The sequence below is a fragment of the Ips typographus genome, linkage group LG2 (genome assembly GCF_016097725.1).
Source record: "Ips typographus isolate SLU linkage group LG2, UJ_Ityp_2.0, whole genome shotgun sequence".
NCBI lineage: Eukaryota > Metazoa > Arthropoda > Insecta > Coleoptera > Curculionidae > Ips > Ips typographus.
This window is the reverse complement of record NC_138423.1, coordinates 3,840,617-3,864,326: the sequence shown is the minus strand read 5'-3', so window position 1 is coordinate 3,864,326 and position 23,710 is coordinate 3,840,617. Positions and strand designations below refer to the sequence as shown.

The 23,710-nt window shown below is 35.0% G+C and overlaps 1 protein-coding gene across 1 annotated transcript in view; it reads right to left on the bottom strand.

Annotated features, from left to right (window-relative positions):
- Positions 1–5,930: 5,930 nt before the first annotated feature.
- LOC145725381 (myosin-VIIa-like) overlaps positions 5,931–23,710 on the bottom strand; it is a 51,803-nt gene continuing 34,023 nt past the window's right edge. The window contains exons 21-30 of the mRNA XM_081974121.1: positions 23,457–23,673; positions 23,281–23,403; positions 18,311–18,530; positions 18,000–18,257; positions 17,799–17,946; positions 12,965–13,112; positions 12,590–12,908; positions 6,763–6,986; positions 6,429–6,701; positions 5,931–6,373 (exon numbers count right to left, since the gene is read on the bottom strand). Of these exons, the coding sequence (XP_081830247.1) occupies positions 6,161–6,373; positions 6,429–6,701; positions 6,763–6,986; positions 12,590–12,908; positions 12,965–13,112; positions 17,799–17,946; positions 18,000–18,257; positions 18,311–18,530; positions 23,281–23,403; positions 23,457–23,673 (2,143 nt within the window). The 3' untranslated portion in view covers positions 5,931–6,160. The remainder of the gene's footprint in view (positions 6,374–6,428; positions 6,702–6,762; positions 6,987–12,589; positions 12,909–12,964; positions 13,113–17,798; positions 17,947–17,999; positions 18,258–18,310; positions 18,531–23,280; positions 23,404–23,456; positions 23,674–23,710) is intronic.

Genomic DNA, 23,710 nt, shown 5'->3' with positions numbered 1-23,710 from the left:
TATCAGAAGTAACTAAAAATTAGACCTACATGCGTTTCTGCACTCCTAATACAAAATCCGAATTGGGGTAAAATTTAGCAGAAATTGGTTTGTCTACCAGGAAAACAGAAGTGTTAAGAGATAAATGAAGTTTTCTTGACAATTGGTGAGTGTAATCAACTATCAGAAGTAACTAATAATTAGACCTACATGCGTTTCTGCACTCCTAATACAAAATCCCAATTAGGGTAAAATTTAGCAGAAATTGGTTTGTCTACCAGGAGAACAGAACTATTAAGAGATAAATGAAGTTTTCTTGACAATTGGTGTGTAATCAACTATCAGAAGTAACTAATAATTAGACCTACATGCGTTTCTGCACTCCTAATACAAAATCCGAGTTAGGGTAAAATTTAGCAAAAATTAGTTTGTCCACCAGGAGAACAGAAGTATTACGAGATAAATGAAGTTTTCTTGACAATTGGTGAGTGTAATCAAGTATCAGAAGTAACTAAAAATTAGACCTACATGCGTTTCTGCACTCCTAATACAAAATCCGAATTAGGGTAAAATTTAGCAGAAATTGGTTTATCTACCAGGAGAACAGAAGTATTAAGAGATAAATTAAGTTTTCTTGACAATTGGTGAGTGTAATCAAGTATCAGAAGTAACTAAAAATTAGACCTACATGCGTTTCTGCACTCCTAATACAAAATCCGAATTAGGGTAAAATTTAGCAGAAATTGGTTTGTCTACCAGGAGAACAGAAGTATTAAGAGATAAATGAAGTTTTCTTGACAATTGGTGTGTAATCAACTATCATAAGTAACTAATAATTAGACCTACATGCGTTTCTGCACTCCTAATACAAAATCCGAATTAGGGTAAAATTTAGCAGAAATTGGTTTCTCTACCAGGAGAACAGAAGTATTAAGAGATAAATGAAGTTTTCTTGACAATTGGTGAGTGTAATCAAGTATCAGAAGTAACTAAAAATTAGACCTACATGCGTTTCTGCACTCCTAATACAAAATCCGAATTAGGGTAAAATTTAGCAGAAATTGGTTTGTCTACCAGGAGAACAGAAGTATTAAGAGATAAATGAAGTTTTCTTGACAATTGGTGAGTGTAATCAACTATCAGAAGTAACTAATAATTAGACCTAAATGCGTTTCTGCACTCCTAATACAAAATCCGAATTAGGGTAAAATTTAGCAGAAATTGGTTTGTCTACCAGGAAAACAGAAGTATTAAGAGATAAATGAAGTTTTCTTGACAATTGGTGAGTGTAATCAACTATCAGAAGTAACTAAAAATTAGACCTACATGCGTTTCTGCACTCCTAATACAAAATCCGAATTGGGGTAAAATTTAGCAGAAATTGGTTTGTCTACCAGGAAAACAGAAGTGTTAAGAGATAAATGAAGTTTTCTTGACAATTGGTGAGTGTAATCAACTATCAGAAGTAACTAATAATTAGACCTACATGCGTTTCTGCACTCCTAATACAAAATCCCAATTAGGGTAAAATTTAGCAGAAATTGGTTTGTCTACCAGGAGAACAGAACTATTAAGAGATAAATGAAGTTTTCTTGACAATTGGTGTGTAATCAACTATCAGAAGTAACTAATAATTAGACCTACATGCGTTTCTGCACTCCTAATACAAAATCCGAGTTAGGGTAAAATTTAGCAAAAATTAGTTTGTCCACCAGGAGAACAGAAGTATTACGAGATAAATGAAGTTTTCTTGACAATTGGTGAGTGTAATCAAGTATCAGAAGTAACTAAAAATTAGACCTACATGCGTTTCTGCACTCCTAATACAAAATCCGAATTAGGGTAAAATTTAGCAGAAATTGGTTTATCTACCAGGAGAACAGAAGTATTAAGAGATAAATTAAGTTTTCTTGACAATTGGTGAGTGTAATCAAGTATCAGAAGTAACTAAAAATTAGACCTACATGCGTTTCTGCACTCCTAATACAAAATCCGAATTAGGGTAAAATTTAGCAGAAATTGGTTTGTCTACCAGGAGAACAGAAGTATTAAGAGATAAATGAAGTTTTCTTGACAATTGGTGTGTAATCAACTATCATAAGTAACTAATAATTAGACCTACATGCGTTTCTGCACTCCTAATACAAAATCCGAATTAGGGTAAAATTTAGCAGAAATTGGTTTCTCTACCAGGAGAACAGAAGTATTAAGAGATAAATGAAGTTTTCTTGACAATTGGTGAGTGTAATCAAGTATCAGAAGTAACTAAAAATTAGACCTACATGCGTTTCTGCACTCCTAATACAAAATCCGAATTAGGGTAAAATTTAGCAGAAATTGGTTTGTCTACCAGGAGAACAGAAGTATTAAGAGATAAATGAAGTTTTCTTGACAATTGGTGAGTGTAATCAACTATCAGAAGTAACTAATAATTAGACCTAAATGCGTTTCTGCACTCCTAATACAAAATCCGAATTAGGGTAAAATTTAGCAGAAATTGGTTTGTCTACCAGGAAAACAGAAGTATTAAGAGATAAATGAAGTTTTCTTGACAATTGGTGAGTGTAATCAAGTATCAGAAGTAACTAAAAATTAGACCTACATGCGTTTCTGCACTCCTAATACAAAATCCGAATTAGGGTAAAATTTTGCAGAAATTGGTTTCTCTACCAGGAGAACAGAAGTATTAAGAGATAAATGAAGTTTTCTTGACAATTGGTGAGTGTAATCAACTATCAGAAGTAACTAATAATTAGACCTAAATGCGTTTCTGCACTCCTAATACAAAATCCGAATTAGGGTAAAATTTAGCAGAAATTGGTTTCTCTACCAGGAGAACAGAAGGCGAACTCTCTAACGAATAGCAAGGAAATTTCTTTGCTATCATAGAAAACCCTTCTCTATCGTAATATATGGTACTCTCTACGTTTCAATTGGCGAAGATCGGCACTCAACGTAGCTATTCGGGTTGTGTAAAATAGAAAGACCAAATGAGGTCTTGCTATGATTTTATCTCTCTTGCGGCTATGAAATTTTGTATTTGTCAATCTTTCTTTTCCGTCGTCTTCTAAAATTCAAATGTTTTGTTTTTTAACCTTTATGCCCGTCAGTGTCAACATTGTGTCAATAAGGTTGTGTTGGGGACCAATTGATTGTGTTTGCACCCCCCTTTCTTTGTTTTTGAGTTTTTAGTTAAAGTGTTAATGCATCTATTAGTTATTGTTTTTGAGGTGTAAGCTGTTCATGATGGAATGGTTGAGTTATGGCTATATGGGTTCCATCAACACATCCTAAAGTTCCATCCTACTTTCTTCACAAAATGCATAAAAATTGGTAGCATGTTTACAAGGAACTGAGAAATATTAATGGTCTTACAAGAAAATAAGAAACTGAAGAGACAGAACTACAATAAATAAAACCAACAACAAAAATGGCAACAAAACAGATTATTTTAGAATGTAAACTTTGAAATATATGATTAATTACTGAAAAAGAAAGTAAAAAACTTAGAATTATTCAAATTATTGTCATTGATACTTGTCATTAACCCTGAATACGACGAATCAAGTAAAAGCCCTAGATTTATTACTAGAAATTAGTCAATGTTTTTAGGACCGATAAGTTCCCGTTTTCTGTTGACGGTGTCGGCCGAATGTGATAGAAAACAGCTTAGAGAGTACCAACAGTTAATAGAAAGAAATTTTCTTTCTTGTCTATTTCTATGCGTTTTCTATTTCCTACATCGTTACGGAGTTCGCCTTCAGAAGTATTAAGAGATAAATTAAGTTTTCTTGACAATTGGTGAGTGTAATCAACTATCAGAAGTAACTAAAAATTAGACCTACATGCGTTTCTGCACTCCTAATACAAAATCCGAATTAGGGTAAAATTTTGCAGAAATTGGTTTGTCTACCAAGAAAACAGAAGTATTAAGAGATAAATTAAGTTTTCTTGACAATTGGTGAGTGTAATCAACTATCAGAAGTAACTAAAAATTAGACCTACATGCGTTTCTGCACTCCTAATACAAAATCCGAATTAGGGTAAAATTTTGCAGAAATTGGTTTGTCTACCAAGAAAACAGAAGTATTAAGAGATAAATTAAGTTTTCTTGACAATTGGTGAGTGTAATCAACTATCAGAAGTAACTAAAAATTAGACCTACATGCGTTTCTGCACTCCTAATACAAAATCCGAATTAGGGTAAAATTTTGCAGAAATTGGTTTGTCTACCAAGAAAACAGAAGTATTAAGAGATAAATTAAGTTTTCTTGACAATTGGTGAGTGTAATCAACTATCAGAAGTAACTAAAAATTAGACCTACATGCGTTTCTGCACTCCTAATACAAAATCCGAGTTAGGGTAAAATTTAGCAGAAATTGGTTTGTCTACCAGGAGAACAGAAGTATTAAGAGATAAATTAAGTTTTCTTGACAATTGGTGAGTGTAATCAAGTATCAGAAGTAACTAAAAATTAGACCTACATGCGTTTCTGCACTCCTAATACAAAATCCGAATTAGGGTAAAATTTTGCAGAAATTGGTTTGTCTACCCAGAAAACAGAAGTATTAAGAGATAAATTAAGTTTTCTTGACAATTGGTGAGTGTAATCAACTATCAGAAGTAACTAAAAATTAGACCTACATGCGTTTCTGCACTCCTAATACAAAATCCGAATTAGGGTAAAATTTTGCAGAAATTGGTTTCTCTACCAGGAGAACAGAAGTATTAAGAGATAAATGAAGTTTTTTTGACAATTGGTGAGTGTAATCAAGTATCAGAAGTAACTAAAAATTAGACCTAAATGCGTTTCTGCACTCCTAATACAAAATCCGAGTTAGGGTAAAATTTAGCAGAAATTGGTTTGTCTACCAGGAGAACAGAAGTATTAAGAGATAAATTAAGTTTTTTTGACAATTGGTGAGTGTAATCAACTATCAGAAGTAACTAAAAATTAGACCTACATGCGTTTCTGCACTCCTAATACAAAATCCGAATTAGGGTAAAATTTAGCAGAAATTGGTTTCTCTACCAGGAGAACAAAAGTATTAAGAGATAAATGAAGTTTTCTTGACAATTGGTGAGTGTAATCAAGTATCAGAAGTAACTAAAAATTAGACCTAAATGCGTTTCTGCACTCCTAATACAAAATCCGAATTAGGGTAAAATTTAGCAGAAATTGGTTTCTCTACCAGGAGAACAGAAGTATTAAGAGATAAATGAAGTTTTCTTGACAATTGGTGAGTGTAATCAACTATCAGAAGTAACTAAAAATTAGACCTAAATGCGTTTCTGCACTCCTAATACAAAATCCGAATTAGGGTAAAATTTAGCAGAAATTGGTTTCTCTACCAGGAGAACAGAAGTATTAAGAGATAAATGAAGTTTTCTTGACAATTGGTGAGTGTAATCAACTATCAGAAGTAACTAAAAATTAGACCTAAATGCGTTTCTGCACTCCTAATACAAAATCCGAATTAGGGTAAAATTTAGCAGAAATTGGTTTCTCTACCAGGAGAACAGAAGTATTACGAAATAAATTCAGTTTTCTTGACAATTGGTGAATGTACTAAAATGTCAGAAGTAACTAAAAACTAACTACATATCCGTTTCTGCACTCCTAATACAAAATTCGAATTAGGGTAAAATTTAGTATATAAATTTAGCAGATTTTGGTTTGTCTACCAGGAGAGCAGAAGTATTAAGAGATAAATTAAGTTTTTTTGACAATTGTATGTACTGCAGTGTCTAAAATTTACCACTGTCCGTTTCTGCATTCCTAATACAAAATCCGATTTTGAGTGTAATGGGTCTGTCATTTGTGTAATTTACTACCAGGAACACAGAAATAACAAGAAGTATTTTTTTTACAATTTCCTGTGCAAATTAGACTTTCAATCAGGACCTTAGAAGGATTAGGAGGACTTAGACTTTCAAATAAAAACAAACATTTTATTTTAAATGTTAGCAGCATGTTTTATTACTTAGTAGACGCGTTTAAATAAAGATCTTACAAAATTACTACACATACTTAATACTTTTCAAGATAAACCTTTAATAATTGCATAAAATGTATTAATTAAAACAAATTATTTTTGTTCTTAAATTTTAAATATTAACGAGGACAGTAATGGCAAGCTTTTACAATCCAACGATCGTTGATTTACAGTATTTAGTCTATCACAAAAATATGGAAGTGTCTTTCTTCTCTTTTTTATTCACATCTCGCATGTACTTAATGTAGGAAGTAATTAAGTCGTCCATTTTATAGCCTTGCGAGGTTTCACACAGCAATTTCGTCTTTCTCATTATATTACCTATGGTAAGTTGGAAGTAAGTGTTACCCGAAGCCCAATTGGACAGTTCAGCATATTCATGAACCACCAGTATGTCCTTTGATTAAAAGAAATTAATTAAATATTAAATTAGTAGAAATTAAATTTCTTACCTTAGTTTGCGGATGTATAATATTAACTCCTTTCTTATTTATTGCTATAATAAGTTTTTCTGGGAGTGACGTATCTTTCGTTTGCTTCACTTCAAAGAAAGTGGAACCGAAAGTGGGCCAGTTGTATATAAATTTAAGGAACGCCTCTTTGGCTTCGGCTGAAGTTAAATTCTCCGATTTGTAAGCTGTCAAAAGTGACTTCTTCCATTCTGAAGCATTTGCTCCTCTGACAAGGTCATGAGGAATAAAGTCTTTGTAGAAATCTTGGATTGCCTTAACGAAAACATTTTATTACCGTTTAAAAGTGTCTTATTTGGCCCATTTTAATACATACCCTTTGAGCTTCATGTGTGTCCTTATCAAAACGTGCCCGTAGAATTAAACCGGAAAGCTTAATAGCGTCTTGCTTGGTGCATTTATGGAATCCTTTCAGGTATTTGGGAACCTCTTGATGGTAGTGGAATATCTGATCGGAGTTGGGACATTTACCTGGTACTGTATTCACCCACAGTTTTTTCATAAAGAACACTTGATACTGAGCTTGGACTGGAGCGGCACCTAATTCATTTAAAGTTTAAATATCAACATATACAGTGACTTTTTTAAAATTTAAAACATACAATCAAATATGTTTTGAAAAGCACACCACAATACATGGTACAGGTAAAAATTATTTCACTACCTAACAAAAGTAATCTTCAAATTTGACCTGAAACTTCAAACTTCCATATTTATTTATTCCAATGTACACTAAAAAAGAAAAAATAGAGTTGATTACTCTATAAACGGCCACAGCATCAAAGCAGTGGGAGATTTGTTTGCAGCAAAACATCCAGAACGGCCTATCCCTGTTATTGGATCAATTTATAATATTGTTGAAATGTTTCCCTCAGATGGTTGTGTGGTAAATGGGTACACGAAGAAACCCTTACAGAAGAAATGAAGCTAGATATTTTATGTTTTGTGGAAGAAATTCATGTTCTCAGTAAACGCTTTGCAATTTCAAAAAATTCAGTTCGAAAAACCCTAAAAGAGTTCTTCTTCTTATCCATATTTAAGATCTAGCAATCTGTTAGTTTTGCAGGTTCCTCTGGATCAGTTCCTGGGAGGTGGACTGCCAGCTGCCCTTCCATGGTCTTCCGGGTACTCTCTTTCCTTATTGGTTTCCCTTTCAAGTGCGATGCGTGGCAGTCTTCCCTCTTCCATGCTTCTCACGTGAGCGTACCAATATCTTTTTCTTTGTCTTTGTTCCCTAATGTCAGTGTTCCTAATTCAGTCTATCCTTGTTTTTTCCATTATTTTCCTAAGCGTTTTCATTTCGGCTACTCCAAGCAATCTATTCCGTATGTCATGATTGGCCTGATACAAGTCTTATAGATCCTGACCTTGCTATCCTTTCGCATGTATTCGTTTGCCCATATTATCATGACATGGCAATCGCTTTGTTGATCTGGCTTCTTAGGTCCTTCACTGGGTCGTGATAACTTGACAGATAGACAGGTCAGATACCCAGATATTTGAATTGTGAGGCTTGCTCGATGATTTTGTCCTGAATTACCAGCTTACATCTTTACATCATTGTCATTGTCATGTTCATCGCTTGGATGACCTGGCAGAATTTGTGTAGTTGTCTCTGTAGATCGTCCTCCGTTTCCGCGAAAATAGCTGCATCATCGGCATAGCATACCATGCTGATTCTTTTATTCTGTCCCATTCGGTATCCCATATTTAGTAATGATACTTCCTCTATAATTCTGTCCATTGAGAGATTGAACAGAAATGGGCTAAGGCTGTCACCTTGTCTGATGCCTCCTGGTGTCGGTATCTCTTCCGTATAAGTGTTTCCTGCCTTTACTTTAGTCATGTTGTTCATATTGAGACTTCGGACTGCTCTTACGAGGGTGTCTGGCGTTTCTTTCGCTATCAGTATATTTATGATGTCGGAGAGGCGAACCCTATCAAATGCCTTGGTCAAATCAACGAAGCAGACATATTCTGGTGTATTAAATTGGATTGATTTTTCTTTTAGTTGTTTGATAATGAATATGGTCGTGGATCTGTTTCGTCTGAAGCGTTGTTCTTCTTCCCTGTTTGTTGTTTGTGTTTCAAGTCTTTCCTTCAAAATGCCGGTAAAGGGTTTCATGCTTGTATTCAGCAGCGTTATGCCCCTGTAGTTGTCTGGGTGCGTCTTCTGCCTTTCTTGAATATAAGGATAGTTATACTTTTGTGCCTAAAAGAGTTCAAATACAAAACACTCCAAATCATCAAATGCTCTGTGAAGATGCCAAATATAATTAACCATAATGAGCATATTTTACCAAAAATTATTTTCACTGATAAGGCGTTTTCCAAATGGTTGTGTGAATTCGCAAAATTATAAGTGAGACACCTTTTTCCTTATTTTTAGATAATGTTCACCCACTCTCAGTATAATACTAGAGATCCAAACGTTAAGGATTGGCATAATTAACAATATTCTTATTATACCATTTTTTAGAAAGATTAATTTATTTAGAATTAAAAAATTTAGCCATAAAGAAGCCGCGGTTTCAAATGGATGGAGCTCCTCCTCATTCTACAAAATTCATTACAGATTTTCTTAACCGAACCTTTGCTCATCAATCAAAGATCATCAATTGCACCGGAACTAGAGAACGCTAATACTCAATGTAAGATCATGAACGTCGGCTCAGAAGAAATCCCTGACATAAACTCCACCGAAATTGAGGAAGCCCTAAGCCAACTAAAAAATGGTCGAGTTCCTGGTGAAGATACACTAGTGAAATGATAAAACTGAAAGGCACAACCACAATGGAATCCATGAAAATCTTAACGAACAAATGTCTTCACATCGGTAATATTCCAAGAGCATGGCAAAATGCCCAAGTCATCTTGTTACACAAAAAGGGAGACAAATTAAATCTCAGCAACAGTTAGCTTATTACCCCATCCTTATAAGCTTCGAATACCAATTAACAGAGGCGTCCGACAAGGAGACACAATATCCCCTAATTTATTTACCATTGAATTAGAGGACGTATTCAGAAAACTAGATTGGGACAAAAAGGGCCTGCGCGTGGATGCTAGATATCTGGAAAATTTACGCTTCGCCGACGATATAGTTTTAATCAGCAGTAGGAAGACTTATCGAAATGTTGGCAGACTTAAAGAGAGAGTCAGAACGAGGAGAAAAAAAAACAAAACTCGACGATATTATAGAGCCACCGCCCTCTGTACAAGAAAGCCTAGAATGTCACTTTTAATGGCGGCGTTAGCGGTTCTCGTTTTGTACACAAACCTATGCAGATGCAGTAGAAAATATGTTTTTTTTTTATTTTTTCGTGTAGTTGATTAGAAGTTGTGAGTGAAAAATCAAAGAACGCTTCATTCCTGATCCAGATATGTATAGATATGGCTTTTTATACCCAATAAAGTCCAGCCAAAGCAAGTTTGGTTAGAACCCTTTGTCCTGGAAAGTACAACAATCTAATGTGAAAACTGCTCAATCAAATAAAATTTGGAAATCCCTGAAGCTAGGTAAGCAAAACTGGTAAATGGGTTTTATATTATTACCAAGACCTTTCTTTTAAAATGTTAATGTGCCAATGGAACTTCTAAAAGCTGTCCTGTTTCTTCAGAGTAAACCTTTGTTGCTCTCAAAATGCAGGTGGCCTCAAAATGTAACTCACATACCTATGTATGTAAGAGGCAATAAGTTTACTGAATGAGAAACATATTGTACTTACCACTGAGTATTGTGTTGGAGTAAAATCATTCCAGTTCAAAGCTTTCAACCACTGTTGGGTTCGAGCAGGGTCTTTTGGAAAGTAAAAGACTGACTTTTGGGCTATTCACCAAATTGCTTTTACAATTTGGCAAACAACAAGTGGACGGCATATTGTAGAGGCAATAGAATTTAAGTTAAAAAACCAACAACAAATTATAGAACAATGAAGGAACAATAACAATAGTGATAACACAATAAAATGAACACAAACTACACTTTCACTAGAACAATAAACATATAAACAACAATATACAATAGCAAACAAAAATTATTTTGGCAAGTAATCCCAAGTCTTGACTTTAAACCTTAAAAATTAATTTTTCTAATTTTGGCATATAAAGTGACACTTTTCAAAACTGATTAGAGTGACAAAACGTTTTACTTTATGTAACTAGTTATGAAAAGTTCATTTCATCACTCCCTGTTTTTATGCATTTCCGTAGAAACATATGGGCGACATCCATCATAACATGTCGTTGTCACAGTTTATACAAGGTGCTATAAAAGTGAATATTTGTGTTAAATCACTTTAAAAGATGGTTTTTACCGCTTTTTGGTCAAAATTAGAAAAAATTATGTATGCAACACGTTTCGAAAATGTCTTATTGTGTAACTCATTCAAATTGTAGTTTGTACAAACATTCATTCGTTACACAAAATCGATCTTTTCGTAACTGGTTACATAAATAGCTATTAATCATCGAAAAACTCAATTTCCACAATACAAACAAATGCAAACTGTCAACCACTATTTCGGCCATATTGGAATTTTTGGCATGCACCTTCTTGGCTTTCTTGTACAGAGGGCGGTGATGGAGCACATCTCACGTCAGAAATGGCGTTGGGTGGGACATGTGGCACGACAAGAGAATGACAGATTGACAAGACGTATAGGACAGTGTACTTATAGAACTACAACAAGAAGCAAGAAAAGTAGGCCTAGAAATGAACATTTCTAAAACCAAATTCATGACAAACCAACGGACAAACATAGAGAGTATAAATGTGCTAGGACAACAGGTAAAGAAGGTGAACTCTTATGTCTACCTAGGTCAAGAGTTAACATTGGGTAAAGCTCATCAAGAACTTGAAATTAACCACAGAATACATCTAGGATGGGCGGCCTACGGGAAGATGCGTCACGTCTTCAGCTCCAACCTACCCCTCAAACTAAAAACCAAGGTTTACATGGAATAATGCATTCTCCCAGTAACAACCTACGGAGGTGAAACATGGGTCCTAACAAAGAAAATCTTAAATAAATTAAAGATACACCAAAGATCAATAGAACGAAAAATGATAGGAATAACGCTTAAAGACCATAAAACCAATGACTGGATAAGAAATAGAACCAAGGTAGAGGACATAGTGAGGCGAATAGGCAGTCTTAAATGGAACTGGGCCGGACATGTTGCCCGAAACAAAAACAACTAGAGCGGAAAAATAACAAGATGGAGACCTTGGGGGGAGAAAAGAAGCACCGGCAGACCACAACAAAGATGGTATGATGACATCAAAAGAACAGCCGGACTTAACTGGAACCAAGTGGCACAGAACAGGGAAGACTGGAAAAATATGAGAGAGGCCTATATCCAAAGGATAGAAAACGGCTAGAAGAAGAAGAAGAAGAAGATAGGACAGTGGCGTCCAAGGCAACATAAAGGAAGGTCCACAGAAACAATGGATCGACGATATAAAAAAGATAGTGGGAAGGAAATGTCACCACGAACTGATCCGAATGGAAGCAGCAAGGGGAGGCCTATGTCCAGGAGTGGATGCAAACGAGCTGCTGAAAGAAGAAGAAGAAAAAAGCTTGGCCACTGAGGTCATCTGATCTCTCCCTAAATGATTTCTTTCTCTGGGGTTATCTAAAATCGAAAGTTGAATGTCCCAATCCAAAATACACAAGACCTGCAAGATCGCGGACGTTCTGCATGTGATAAGTTGACATTTGGACAGTTTGGAACGTAAAGCCGAACATTTTGAGTACTTACAGTAATTGTTTATGAATTCAAACAAAATAGTAATAAATAAAAGTATTATTAAGTACAAAGCAATTGTACAACTCAAAGTGACTCATGTTTTTAAAAACAAAGAGCAGAAAGATTCAGTGTGTTGGTGTACAATGGTCTGAAGATGGCTTAGGCCAAAACCGTCCACCTATTAACTTACTGTGTGGCAACGACTTTGACTGTTTGTTCTTCTTGTTTTTGAAAGTATTGATTATTTTGGTGTTATTGAACAAACCAAAGGTGTTAGGAAAACACTGTGTAACCTACACAATGCATTGAGGTGTGCTTTTTAAAACTGAATGAATTCAGTTCAGAGATAATAAAAATTCACTGTATAGAACAAAATATAGTTTAAAACTTACTTCCCCAACTTGGTTTAGTTTCCCGTATCCAATTAATTAATTCACTGAGGAAATCATAGAAGAAGTAGTCTTCAGGGATAGAGAAAACTCGATCAGATATAGCCACAAACAAGCTGAAACCGTCAGTCGAAGCTAGATCCAATTGTCTGCTGATTGTTTTGCATAAATCTGAAGCTCTGGTCATCGAGTCGACTTCAAAAGCTTCATCACTGTCATCGGGGAAGTAAATTTTGTGGTAAATTTCCATGCTTCGAGTTTGGATCGCTTCCACTTCGATGGTATAAGGTGGGAATTTTCTGGGTCCAACTTTTTGCGTTTTCTAAAATATAATGTTATCGTAGAGTAGTTGTGTTAGTCAAATGTTTTTTAGTTCACCTGTAGACGTTGCAAACAAGGCTCGACGAATGGATGAACTCGCGATTTTAAGAATTTCTTTGTTTCCTCAAGTAAATTCATGCTGGGTACGAATAATCCTGTCAATAAGTACATTAGTTCCCATCCTTTTTCTTCGCTAAGAGACATTCTAAAAATGTTTGCAATAATATTATCACTATTAGAACTTTGCAATATTTAAAAAATACAAATTAAAACAAATATTCCAGGATTTGGATTGCTGTTGCAAACAAGTCTATTGGACTATACCAAAGTGATAGCGTTTTCTTCTTCTTTGAATTTCTATTCATTCACTGGATGTTGGCGACTACAAGTTGGAATCTCTCCCTGTCCCTAGCGGTATGGACAAGTTCCTCTATTGATTTTAGTCCCGTCCAGTTTCTAATCTTCATCGCCCAAGATGTCTGCTTTCTGGCTATGCCTCGTCCGTTACCCTCCAGAATCAACTGTAAGGAGATGTATTTTTCGTTCCGAATCATATCCCAAGGTATGCAGTTTAGTTAGCAATTCTCGGTCTTTTTGCAAAGGCCTCAACCTCATTGATCAATCCAACCTTCATTCCATACAACAGGACAGACCACAAGTACTCTCTGTTCAGTGACTGTCACATCCCTTATCTCGCTTAATCGCTTAAATCAATTATTATCGCACTAGTGACTGTAAAATCCCTCATTACGTTACTCAAGGGAAGCTATGTAATGGATCATTACCGTGCTAGTAGTAGATAAATTTAATTTCATCATATCTCACTATCTAACACTCACTTACACACTTTATTACCACTCTTCCTCTCAAAAGGAAACATGTTTACACCGTTTGGGGCGATACTGGCGGTTTGGGGGTAAGAAAGAAGGTTAATAAAGCAACAAAAACACTTGGCTGGGCTGTTTTTTGACATTACTGCAATATAAATAGTAAATAATTGTTTTCTCATGCTTTTTGCGGTGTAGATCTTTCTATTTCTTTATCTTATGAGGATTGATGATTTTTCAGTTTGTGTCCTCTCAAAACGAAACATTTTTTTTTCACCGTTGAAAAGGTAAAAATCAACAGAATTAAATGACGTAAAAATATATAGGATGTTCCATTAAAAAAATGTAACTTACTGTCATATGTCAGAAACTAAACGGAATAGAAAAAAAACTGACTACGCCATTGGATTCTACATGAAAACTTCTACCGGGAACCGTTCTTCCTTTTTTGATAACTTTAAGAGCAACTGAAATACAGAAGAGGTTCAAAAATTACCAATTTTCGAAAACCCTCCGTATCTTTTAAACAAAAGAAGTTTGCGCCGCCCCCTTTTTGCCAGTCATCTCAGCTCAGAAAAAGAGATCAGAAAGCGAACTCTCTAACGAATAGCAAGGAAATTTCTTTGCTATCATAGAAAACCCTTCTCTATCGTAATATATGGTACTCTCTACGTTTCAATGTATTCGGGTTGTGTAAAATAGAAAGACCAAATGAGTCTTGCTATGATTTTATCTCTTTTGCGGCTATGAAATTTTGTATTTGTCAATCTTTCTTTTCCGTCGTCTTCTAAAATTCAAATGTTTTGTTTTTTAACCTTTATGCCCGTCAGTGTCAACATTGTGTCAATAAGGTTGTGTTGGGGACCAAATGATTGTGTTTGCACCCCCCTTTCTTTGTTTTTGAATTTTTAGTTAAAGTGTTAATGCATCTATTAGTTATTGTTTTTGAGGTGTAAGCTGTTCATGATGGAATGGTTGTGTTATGGCTATATGGGTTCCATCAACACATCCTAAAGTCCCATCCTACTTTCTTCACAAAATGCATAAAAATTGGTATCATGTTTACAAGCAACTGAAAAATATTAATGGTCTTACGAGAAAATAAGAAACTGAAGAGACAGAACTACAATAAATAAAACCAACAACAAAAATGGCAACAAAACGGATTATTTTAGAATGTAAACTTTGAAATATATGATTAATTACTGAAAAAGAAAGTAAAAAACGTAGAATTACTCAAATTATTGTCATTGATACTTCCCTGAATACGACGAAACAAGTAAAAGCCCTAGATTTATTACTAGAAATTAGTCAATGTTTTTAGGACCGATAAGTTCCCGTTTTCTGTTGACGGTGTCAGCCGAATGTGATAGAAAACAGCTTAGAGAGTACCAACAGTTAATAGAAAGAAATTTTCTTTCTTGTCTATTTCTATGCGTTTTCTATTTCCTACATCGCACACTGGTAGTTTTTTTAATTTCATTGGCATAAAAGAAATACTTGGAGTTTTATATATTTGGCTAAAAGTCATTCAAATGTCAAACAATGTTTTCAAAGAACAAGTTGGCTATGATATTTTATTATTAGTTACCAGGACCTTTTTGACATGGTTCAGAGTTTTTCCGATAAAAGTATTAATAGTAGATTCACTACTTTAGAAAATAAAATTTTAGAACTGACGAAAAATGAGCAACTCAGCAAGAACGAAACAAGAAATTTATCAAAATTTAAATCAGATTTTTTAAAAAAATGGATGGTTTCATGTCGATATAAAGACAGATTCATACAAACACATGCAAAATGGTTGAGTTTGCAAATGAAATTTTTCAAAAGAAGCAATCAAGTCAAACAAAAATCAAGCAATAAAGGTCGACCTAAAGTATCTTTTGAAGATAGCAGTGATCGTTCCAAAAGAATGAAAACTAGTAATTTGCGAAATACATCTAGTGCAGTAGAACTCGCCTATGAAAAGCAAATGAATTTTCGTGTCGAAGGAAACAATCAAGCTGCAAAAATACTCAAAGACATTACCAATACACCATCAAAAGCTCACGAGTATTGCAACGCCTTAAAAAATCAAACAACAACTTATACTAAATTGAGTGCTGATGAGGCACTTTCTCTTCTAATAGAAGCAAAGTTAAGCAAGAGTCAATACAATTTAATCAGGCGTCAAGTCAAAGAAAAAAACTGGCATATTTATCCTTCCTATGATAAAATCCTTAAAGCAATGAAGCGATGTTACCCTAACTCAATAATTGTCTCTTCGGATACTGTAGCCGAAGTTCCAATGAAGTCAATGCTGAATCATACTTGCAAAAGATTGCTTCAGTTACAAAAAGAAGTTATTGATAGTTTAAACTCCTGCTCAAACGTAAATTTAGTTTTAATATGTAAATGGGGCCTAGACGGTTCTTCAGGTCAATCGGAGTACAAACAAAAATTTGGCAAAACCGGTAGTTCTGACTCTAGTATAGTATTGACATCATAGTACCCATAAGGCTTATATATCGTACAGAAACCAATAAAAATAATCAAATAATTTGGCAAAATGTAAGAACATCATCGCCTCGTTTTTGTCGTCCTTACAGTTCATTCACGAAACAGCAGAGCTAATTAAACTAGAAAAAGAGTTTGTGGACCGTCAAATTAATAATATCGTTCCATTTAGTTGTACCATTAATCAAATGTAACTGTTAATTTTGAACTACATTTTACAATGATTAATGATTAAATTGGTAAAGTTTGCAATTCTTTAACTTCAAACAAATCTACTCAAAGATGTTATATTTGTGGAGCCTGTTCTAAAGACTTTAATAACATCGACAATATTGTTCTACGACCAGCAAATACTGATAACTTTAAGTATGGCCTGTCTACTTTACATGCTTGGATACGTTTTTTTGAATGTCTCTTACATTTAGCTTATAAAATGGATATTAAAAATTGGCAAGCTAGAAGTGATATTGATAAACAAATTGTATTGGATACCAAAAAGCGTATTCAAGGGCAATTGCGCAACCAGATAGGGCTTATTGTTGAGAAGCCTAAGCCCGGTTTTGGTAGCTCCAATGATGGTAACACAGCTCGTAGGTTCTTTGAAAATGTAGAAGTAGTATCAAATATAACCAAAATTGACAAACAATTAATTACAAAATTTCATGTAATATTGCAAACTTTATCGTCTGGATTTGACATCAATACAGATAGATTTAAGGAATTTGCGTTAACAACTGCAAGACTTTTTGTGACATTGTATCCTTGGTATGCCATGCCTCCAACTATACACAAAATTTTAATACATGGCTTTGAAGTTATTAAATCATTTTGCTTGCCAATAGGACAATTATCCGAGGAAGCACAAGAGGCACGCAACAAGGATATCAAGAAGTACTGAGCGGATTTTTCCAGAAAAGATAACATACGAGATATAATAAATCGCCTTCTGGTTTCGTCAGATCCTTGCATCTCGAGTTTACGTAAACTACCTATTAAAAAATTAAAATGTTTCCTTCCTGAAACTTTTGAGTTATTAGATACTCCAAAAGTAAATAATTCCACGGATACTAAGTTTTTAGAGATAAGTAGTTCTGATGAAGAATAAAAATATCATTAGGTATTTTTTTTAATTAAAAAGATGGTTTTGATATTTTTAATGAATTATGTACGATATATAAGACCTTAAAATGAAATTATTAGACACATTGAACCGAATATTACCATTCAGCACTTTACTTTAACTAACAACTATTTATCTTTATGAAATACTCTGTATATTATATTATGCGACTATTAATTTCTTTAAAAACCTGCTTAAAAAATTCCATTGTGTCATTTATCAAAAATTCCTTAACTGTATTTAACTCTTTTAATTATTGCCTAGATTTTTTTAAAATCGACCACTGTGCATCGTTACGGAGTTCGTCTTCAGAACACGTGTGCTACTTTTTTTCTATCTATTACCGTTTCCTCTGTACCCCGTAAAACCATCGAAAATGCAGCACCCTGCACAGCTCGTCTTTCGATTTTAGTGCTTTTTAATCCGAACTCTAATAATGACTCACCTATTAAATGTTAGCTGCCTCATAATTTGACAGTACAGCTCGTCTTTGAGCATTTCGATCTTCAACGGAGGCCCAAATATTTGGTCTGTATACTCATTCGCGTACTTAGCTTTAGCCGCCGGCAGATCGCCCATATACCTTAAAATTGCTGCCTCAAACTTATCAACACGATGTTCTCGACAACTTTACCGCAACAGTTACCTGTAAATATGTTGCACGCCTCTTTGCTAGCCTCTTCGTTCTCCAACAATTTTTTCAACATCGGCTGGTAAATTGGTTCGTTAGTATACTTCCACAACTCTTCTCTGGAATTCCTCCTAGCTGCGGTGAACACTGACGGCCTACCACCAGGTGTAATTCTCCTGGCCGACCTAAAGTGTTCCTCGCCATATTGTGATAACGTGTGCAGACGCATACGTTGTACAGTTGTCAATACAGGAGCTGATTGCTGCTTCTCAGCTGTTACAAATTTTCTTGAATATTTAGTACTCACTTTAGGAAAACAGTCTTACCGCTGATGATAACGTCTTTTTTAAATGCCATTAATATATCTTGAGATGGGGGAGATAAAGTTGGTAAGATATACACCATTTCCGTGTGGAAATCGCCAGTTTTATCGTTACATTCTCCGAATCCCCACGTTGCGGTTAACAAAGTTTCGCCAGTAGTGTTGTTTTTCAGTGTTATTAGATCACCCTTTTTGAATGAAAGGAAGGACTCTTTTGTCTCCGCCTAAATTAAAATGAAAAGAGAATTAGGCCATTATTAAGACATTATTGAGCTTGATTATGAAATAATATCGTGCCCTTAGGACCGGTACAATACCATCTTCCCTCAATCTCCAAGACGACAAATACTAGACTATACAGGGTGGTTCAGTTTTAAATGTCAATAATTCACCAATCCATAGCCAATTAACAAATAAGTTGACATTAATTTTGTCATTTTCCTGAAAAGTGCTTCTTAAGGAAAATACAGTCCTTCAAATTTCTGTTTAAAAAATCGTTTTTTTTGTCATAACTGTCAGACCGTTGGAGCAATATTGATCAAATTTGGAACAAGCACTTTATTACACGTTATTACGGTCAAAGACCCAAAACTAACCCAACCCAACTTAAAAATTGTCTTGGAAACGGAAAATTCACTTAAGAAGTTTAAAAAATATTATTGTAGCCAGTTTTTATAGTTTCCAGACAAACTAAAAGACTTTAGTTTTGAAAATTGAATTAGAAAAGATAAACATTTCAGAAGCTTAAAAATTGTGTTTGTTACCAGTTTTCATGCAAATCGAGAGACTTTAATACTAAAAATTTACTTGTAGACATAAAAACTACTTTTTCAAGAATTTGTTACTACAAATTCATACATTTAAAACTTAAAAATTGACTTGAACACCAAAATGTGACTTAACTAATGAAAAGTGACATCAGAAGCTTAAAATTTGCATTTTAAGTAAGTTTTCATAATTTGAAGACAAATTTCAATATTTTAGTCTTGAAAATAGTCTTAGAGGCAGGACATTGATATTAGATTCATGAAAATTGTCTTAAAAACTAACTTTTCGTGCTTTTTACTTTGATTTTCATTTTCTTCGAATTCTGGACTATTTTTAGTGCTTCAAAACTGCTTTCAGCTTGGAAAATCGAGTTTCAAGACTATCTTCACCAAGTTATTGACATAGCAAACTTAAAAAACAATTTTTACATTCTTCATAGACTTAAAATGGCATTCCAAGCTTTGTCACTATTAAATCGACTTTTAGACACCTCAGTGCTAAAAATTCGGGTATTTCTTAATAAACTAGACTGTTTTTAGTGTTTTAAGGCTGTTTTCAGTGCCTCAAATCGAGTTTCAAGACTATCTTTACAAAGTTTTTGACTTATCAGGCCTAAAAGCCAGTTTGTCCACTGACCATAATCTTGAAAATGTTATTTCTTCACTATTAAATTGACTTCTACATTCATAAGTGCAATAAATTGTAGCACCTCTAAGAAATTCAGACTGTTTTTAGTGCTTTTTAAGACTGAAAAATCGAGTTTAAGATTATTTCCAACAGTCATGTTTCTTCAGTAATAAAAGTAAAAAATGTTGGTACCAAATGCTACAATAATAGTCTTGAGAACTAATTTTTAGAAATAAAATAGTCCGAAAATTTAATTTACTTCTAGACTTGTTGTCCAGAACAGAAAATTGAGTTGTACACCAATTGAAGTCTTGAAAATATACTTTTGGACTCCTAGTCCTAGTAAAGTCAGTTCTAGCATTAAAAGGCAATTTTTATATTATTTTTAGTAGTAAAAAATGAGTTTCATGCACAATACAATTTTTGTCTTGATTTCCGGACTTTTTTTAGTTCTTGAATGCCAGTTTCAGACACTCAGCCAGGATGGCAGTCTGAGACAGCGAATCATAAGACCATTCCTAGTAGTAAAAAAGTTTTTAGACTATTCAGTACAAATTTGGACTTTCACAAGTCTTGGATGTTCAGTTTTAAACTATAAAACGATTTTTTAAATTGAAATTTGGAGGACTGTATCTTCCTTAGGAAACCTTTTTCATAAAAATAACATAATGCAAGTCAACTTATTTTTTGATTAGCTATCAAATGGTGAATTATTGACACTTAAAACTGGACCACCCTGTATATTAGTACAGTCAAGATGGAAATTCAGTATACAGAACCTTACCAGAAGCGGAGTGTGGCAGCGACCACAAACTGCTACTATCTCCAGTAAACTTACACATTAAATCCAATAAAACAAAGGTAAAAGTTCCTCCTTTGAACCCTGGAAACATCCATTTTTTTTAAGAGAAAATTGTAAGTAATCTCAAACAACTCAAAATTTGAAAATTCAAAGACAATGTGCCAGAATCTTAAAAAACGAACCGAGGATCGAATACCAAAACCTGAACAGACGGGACAAAAGCCAACACTTCCAAAAAATCTGCCTTGACATTGTAAGATTACACAACACCAATGAAACACGAGACCTCTTCCGAACAATCAAGCAAATTACCAGAGAATTTAAACCCAAAACATGGAAAATGGAAGATTAAAATGGCAAAATTCTTACTGAAATACAGGGAGTTCTTGAGGTATGGCAGTTATATTGCAGAAAGCTCTAAATCTACAAGAATGAAGAACCTGAACAAGAGACCAAACTACCATATATGAATAAGGTGGAACAAGAGCCTATGACATTTTGAGGAACAGAAATGTTAAAACAACTAGATGAAGTAGGCATTACAATTCTGTGGAAGATACGCAAGAACATATGGAAAACCGGATAATGGCCAAAGGATTGGTGCACATCGACCTTCATGCTATTGCACAAAAAAGGTTCCAGTCAAAAATGTAACAACTACAGAACCATTACACTCATCTCACATCCAAGCAAAGTTATGCTCAAAATTCTCCCCTCCTCAGAAGCTGTTTACCATTCCACAGGAACTGGCAGGATTTGCAAGGACACAAGAGAACAAATCTCTAATGTTCGACAAATTATCGAAAAGACAAAGGAAATTGCAAAACCATCATATATCTCTGTTTCCTAGACTACAGCAAAGCGTTTGACTGTGTTAGCTAGCAAAAGCTTTGGAGGAGCTCTCTTAGAGATGGGAACCCCTCAACATCTGGTGCAGGGCAACAGTCAGACTGGATGCCCCAACCTTCACTCAACGAGGCGTAAGACAAGGGTGCATTTTATCTCCCTTGCTATTCAAAATTTATGGTGAATACATTATCTAGAATAACCGCGCTAGATCACATATGCCGCGCAGAAACCACGGCAAAAACCAGCAGAACCAAGAGCATAACCCGAACGGCAGAGATAAGAACGCTCCAAAGTATCACGGGTGACAGAATACCCAACCAAGAAATAAGACGAATCTGCGACATACAGGACATTGTAAGATTGACGAGACAGAGACGACGAGAGTGGAATTAACACATCAACAAAATGGAAGACAATAGAACTGCTAAAATTGCGAGAGACGGAAAACAACACTCTAGAAGACCGCCAGGCAGACCACCAAAGAGGTGGAGGGATAGCTGGATGTCGAGGTCGCAAGAAACTCCTTAAAGCTGGAAAAACAGACTGAAAGCCTATTTCAAGAAGAAGAAGAAGAAGAGACATTATCAGGATGGTTTTGGACGGTTGGGAGGGTGGCAGAAGAAGAACCTTCGTTATGGCGAAGAGTGGAAGGATTGCTCCTGTGGAAGGACTATGGGTTAAAACTAACTCGACAAAAAACTAAGTTAATTGCAGTAGATCGCACCAGCAGAGTAAACAGAGCGCCTACCGGTCAGAAACCTGGACTTTGAAGGACACAGACATTGGTAAACTGGTCAGCTTTGTGGATCTGGAGAAGGCTTTTAAGAATTTCTTGGACTGCTCACAGAACCACCACCACCAACACCCACAACATAATGTAAGAAGTTTCTAGGACATGTGAGTAAGAGAAGGCCTTGAAGTCAATGTAAATAAGATCAAACTTAAGATAATCAGCAAACGGAACATCACAAGAAGCCAACTATTCTTAACCAAGCAACTATCGAGAGAGTTGATCATTACAACTATCTGGGAACCATTATAAATGAGGACTGGAGCCACGTACAGGAAATAAGAGCACGTATGGAAAGAGCCAGAGCAACCTTTAACTGCTTGAGCGTCTTCCTTAAAAGTCATAACATCACCCTGGACACTAAAGTGAGACTCCTGCGATGCCATGTCTTCTCCGTTTTCCTTTATTGTGGACGCTTAATGAAACCACATCCACAAAACTCAACGCTTTCGAGATGTAACTATACAGGAGAATGCTGAAAATCCCTTGGACGGAAAAAGTGACAAACCTTAGTCATGTCATGCGAAACAAAGAAAGATCCGGTCTGCTGCAGACAAACTTACAGGGAAAAATCTTTGGTCGAAGAGAGCCAGGAAGACGCAGGACATCAACCTCAGGATCTGGTTCAATAAAACATCTACACAACTGTTGCGGATTGCTACAAATTCCGAATCGCTATGATGATCGCCAACATTCGTAACGGATCGGCACCTTAAGAAGAAAAAGAGCAGGAGAAAGGATGACAATTTGGAAAAACTTCTGATACGTAAAAGAAGAGAGAAGTAAACGACTAGAGAGAGATCCTTAGAATAAAGTTATTCTGAACAGAAAGTACTGGCCCTTAGGACCAAAATTTGAGTTACCCAGTTAATGCCTGTTCCACTGACACTTCAGTTCAGATTTTAATGGAACAAATTATGTACAACAGAATACTTGTCTAAGTTGTCCTTTAACGAAACTTTACAGTAGGAGAGAAGGTACATAAATCTTAACTTTAATGCTCTTTCTTGTACAACCAATCAAACTAATTTGGAAAATGATATAAAATAGATAATAAGAAAGCAGGATTATACTGATACTCTATAGAAATCTGGATATAAGAATAGTAGGTAACAGAAAATATTACTTAAGTACTTACTTTGTAGTCCTGAGTGGCAACGCAATAGATCGACCGTTTTCTTAATCCGTCAATAATGTACTGAATTAGAGAGCACAAGCTTTTGGCATCAGGTGTATGGAACACATACTCTTCTCTGGAAATCTACAACTCTAATATTAATAATGTCACCAGGAGTTTACTTACAATCTATTAACCGTGGTAAGCATTAGTTTCGGTATGTTATTGGTCAGCTCGAATGTAATAAATGATATATCGGCGAAAGTAAGTTCCATCAGCATTTGTTCCTGGTCATCAATAAAGTAAATTCCAGTCGAGTTTACCGCAATAATAATATTTTTCTTTGGCAACTCAGGACCGGATATTTGTAGAGCTTCGTAGAATTTAGAGAACAGAATTGGCCAAGTTGATTTACTAAAATTAAAACCTTCTCACTTACTGCATTTTATAG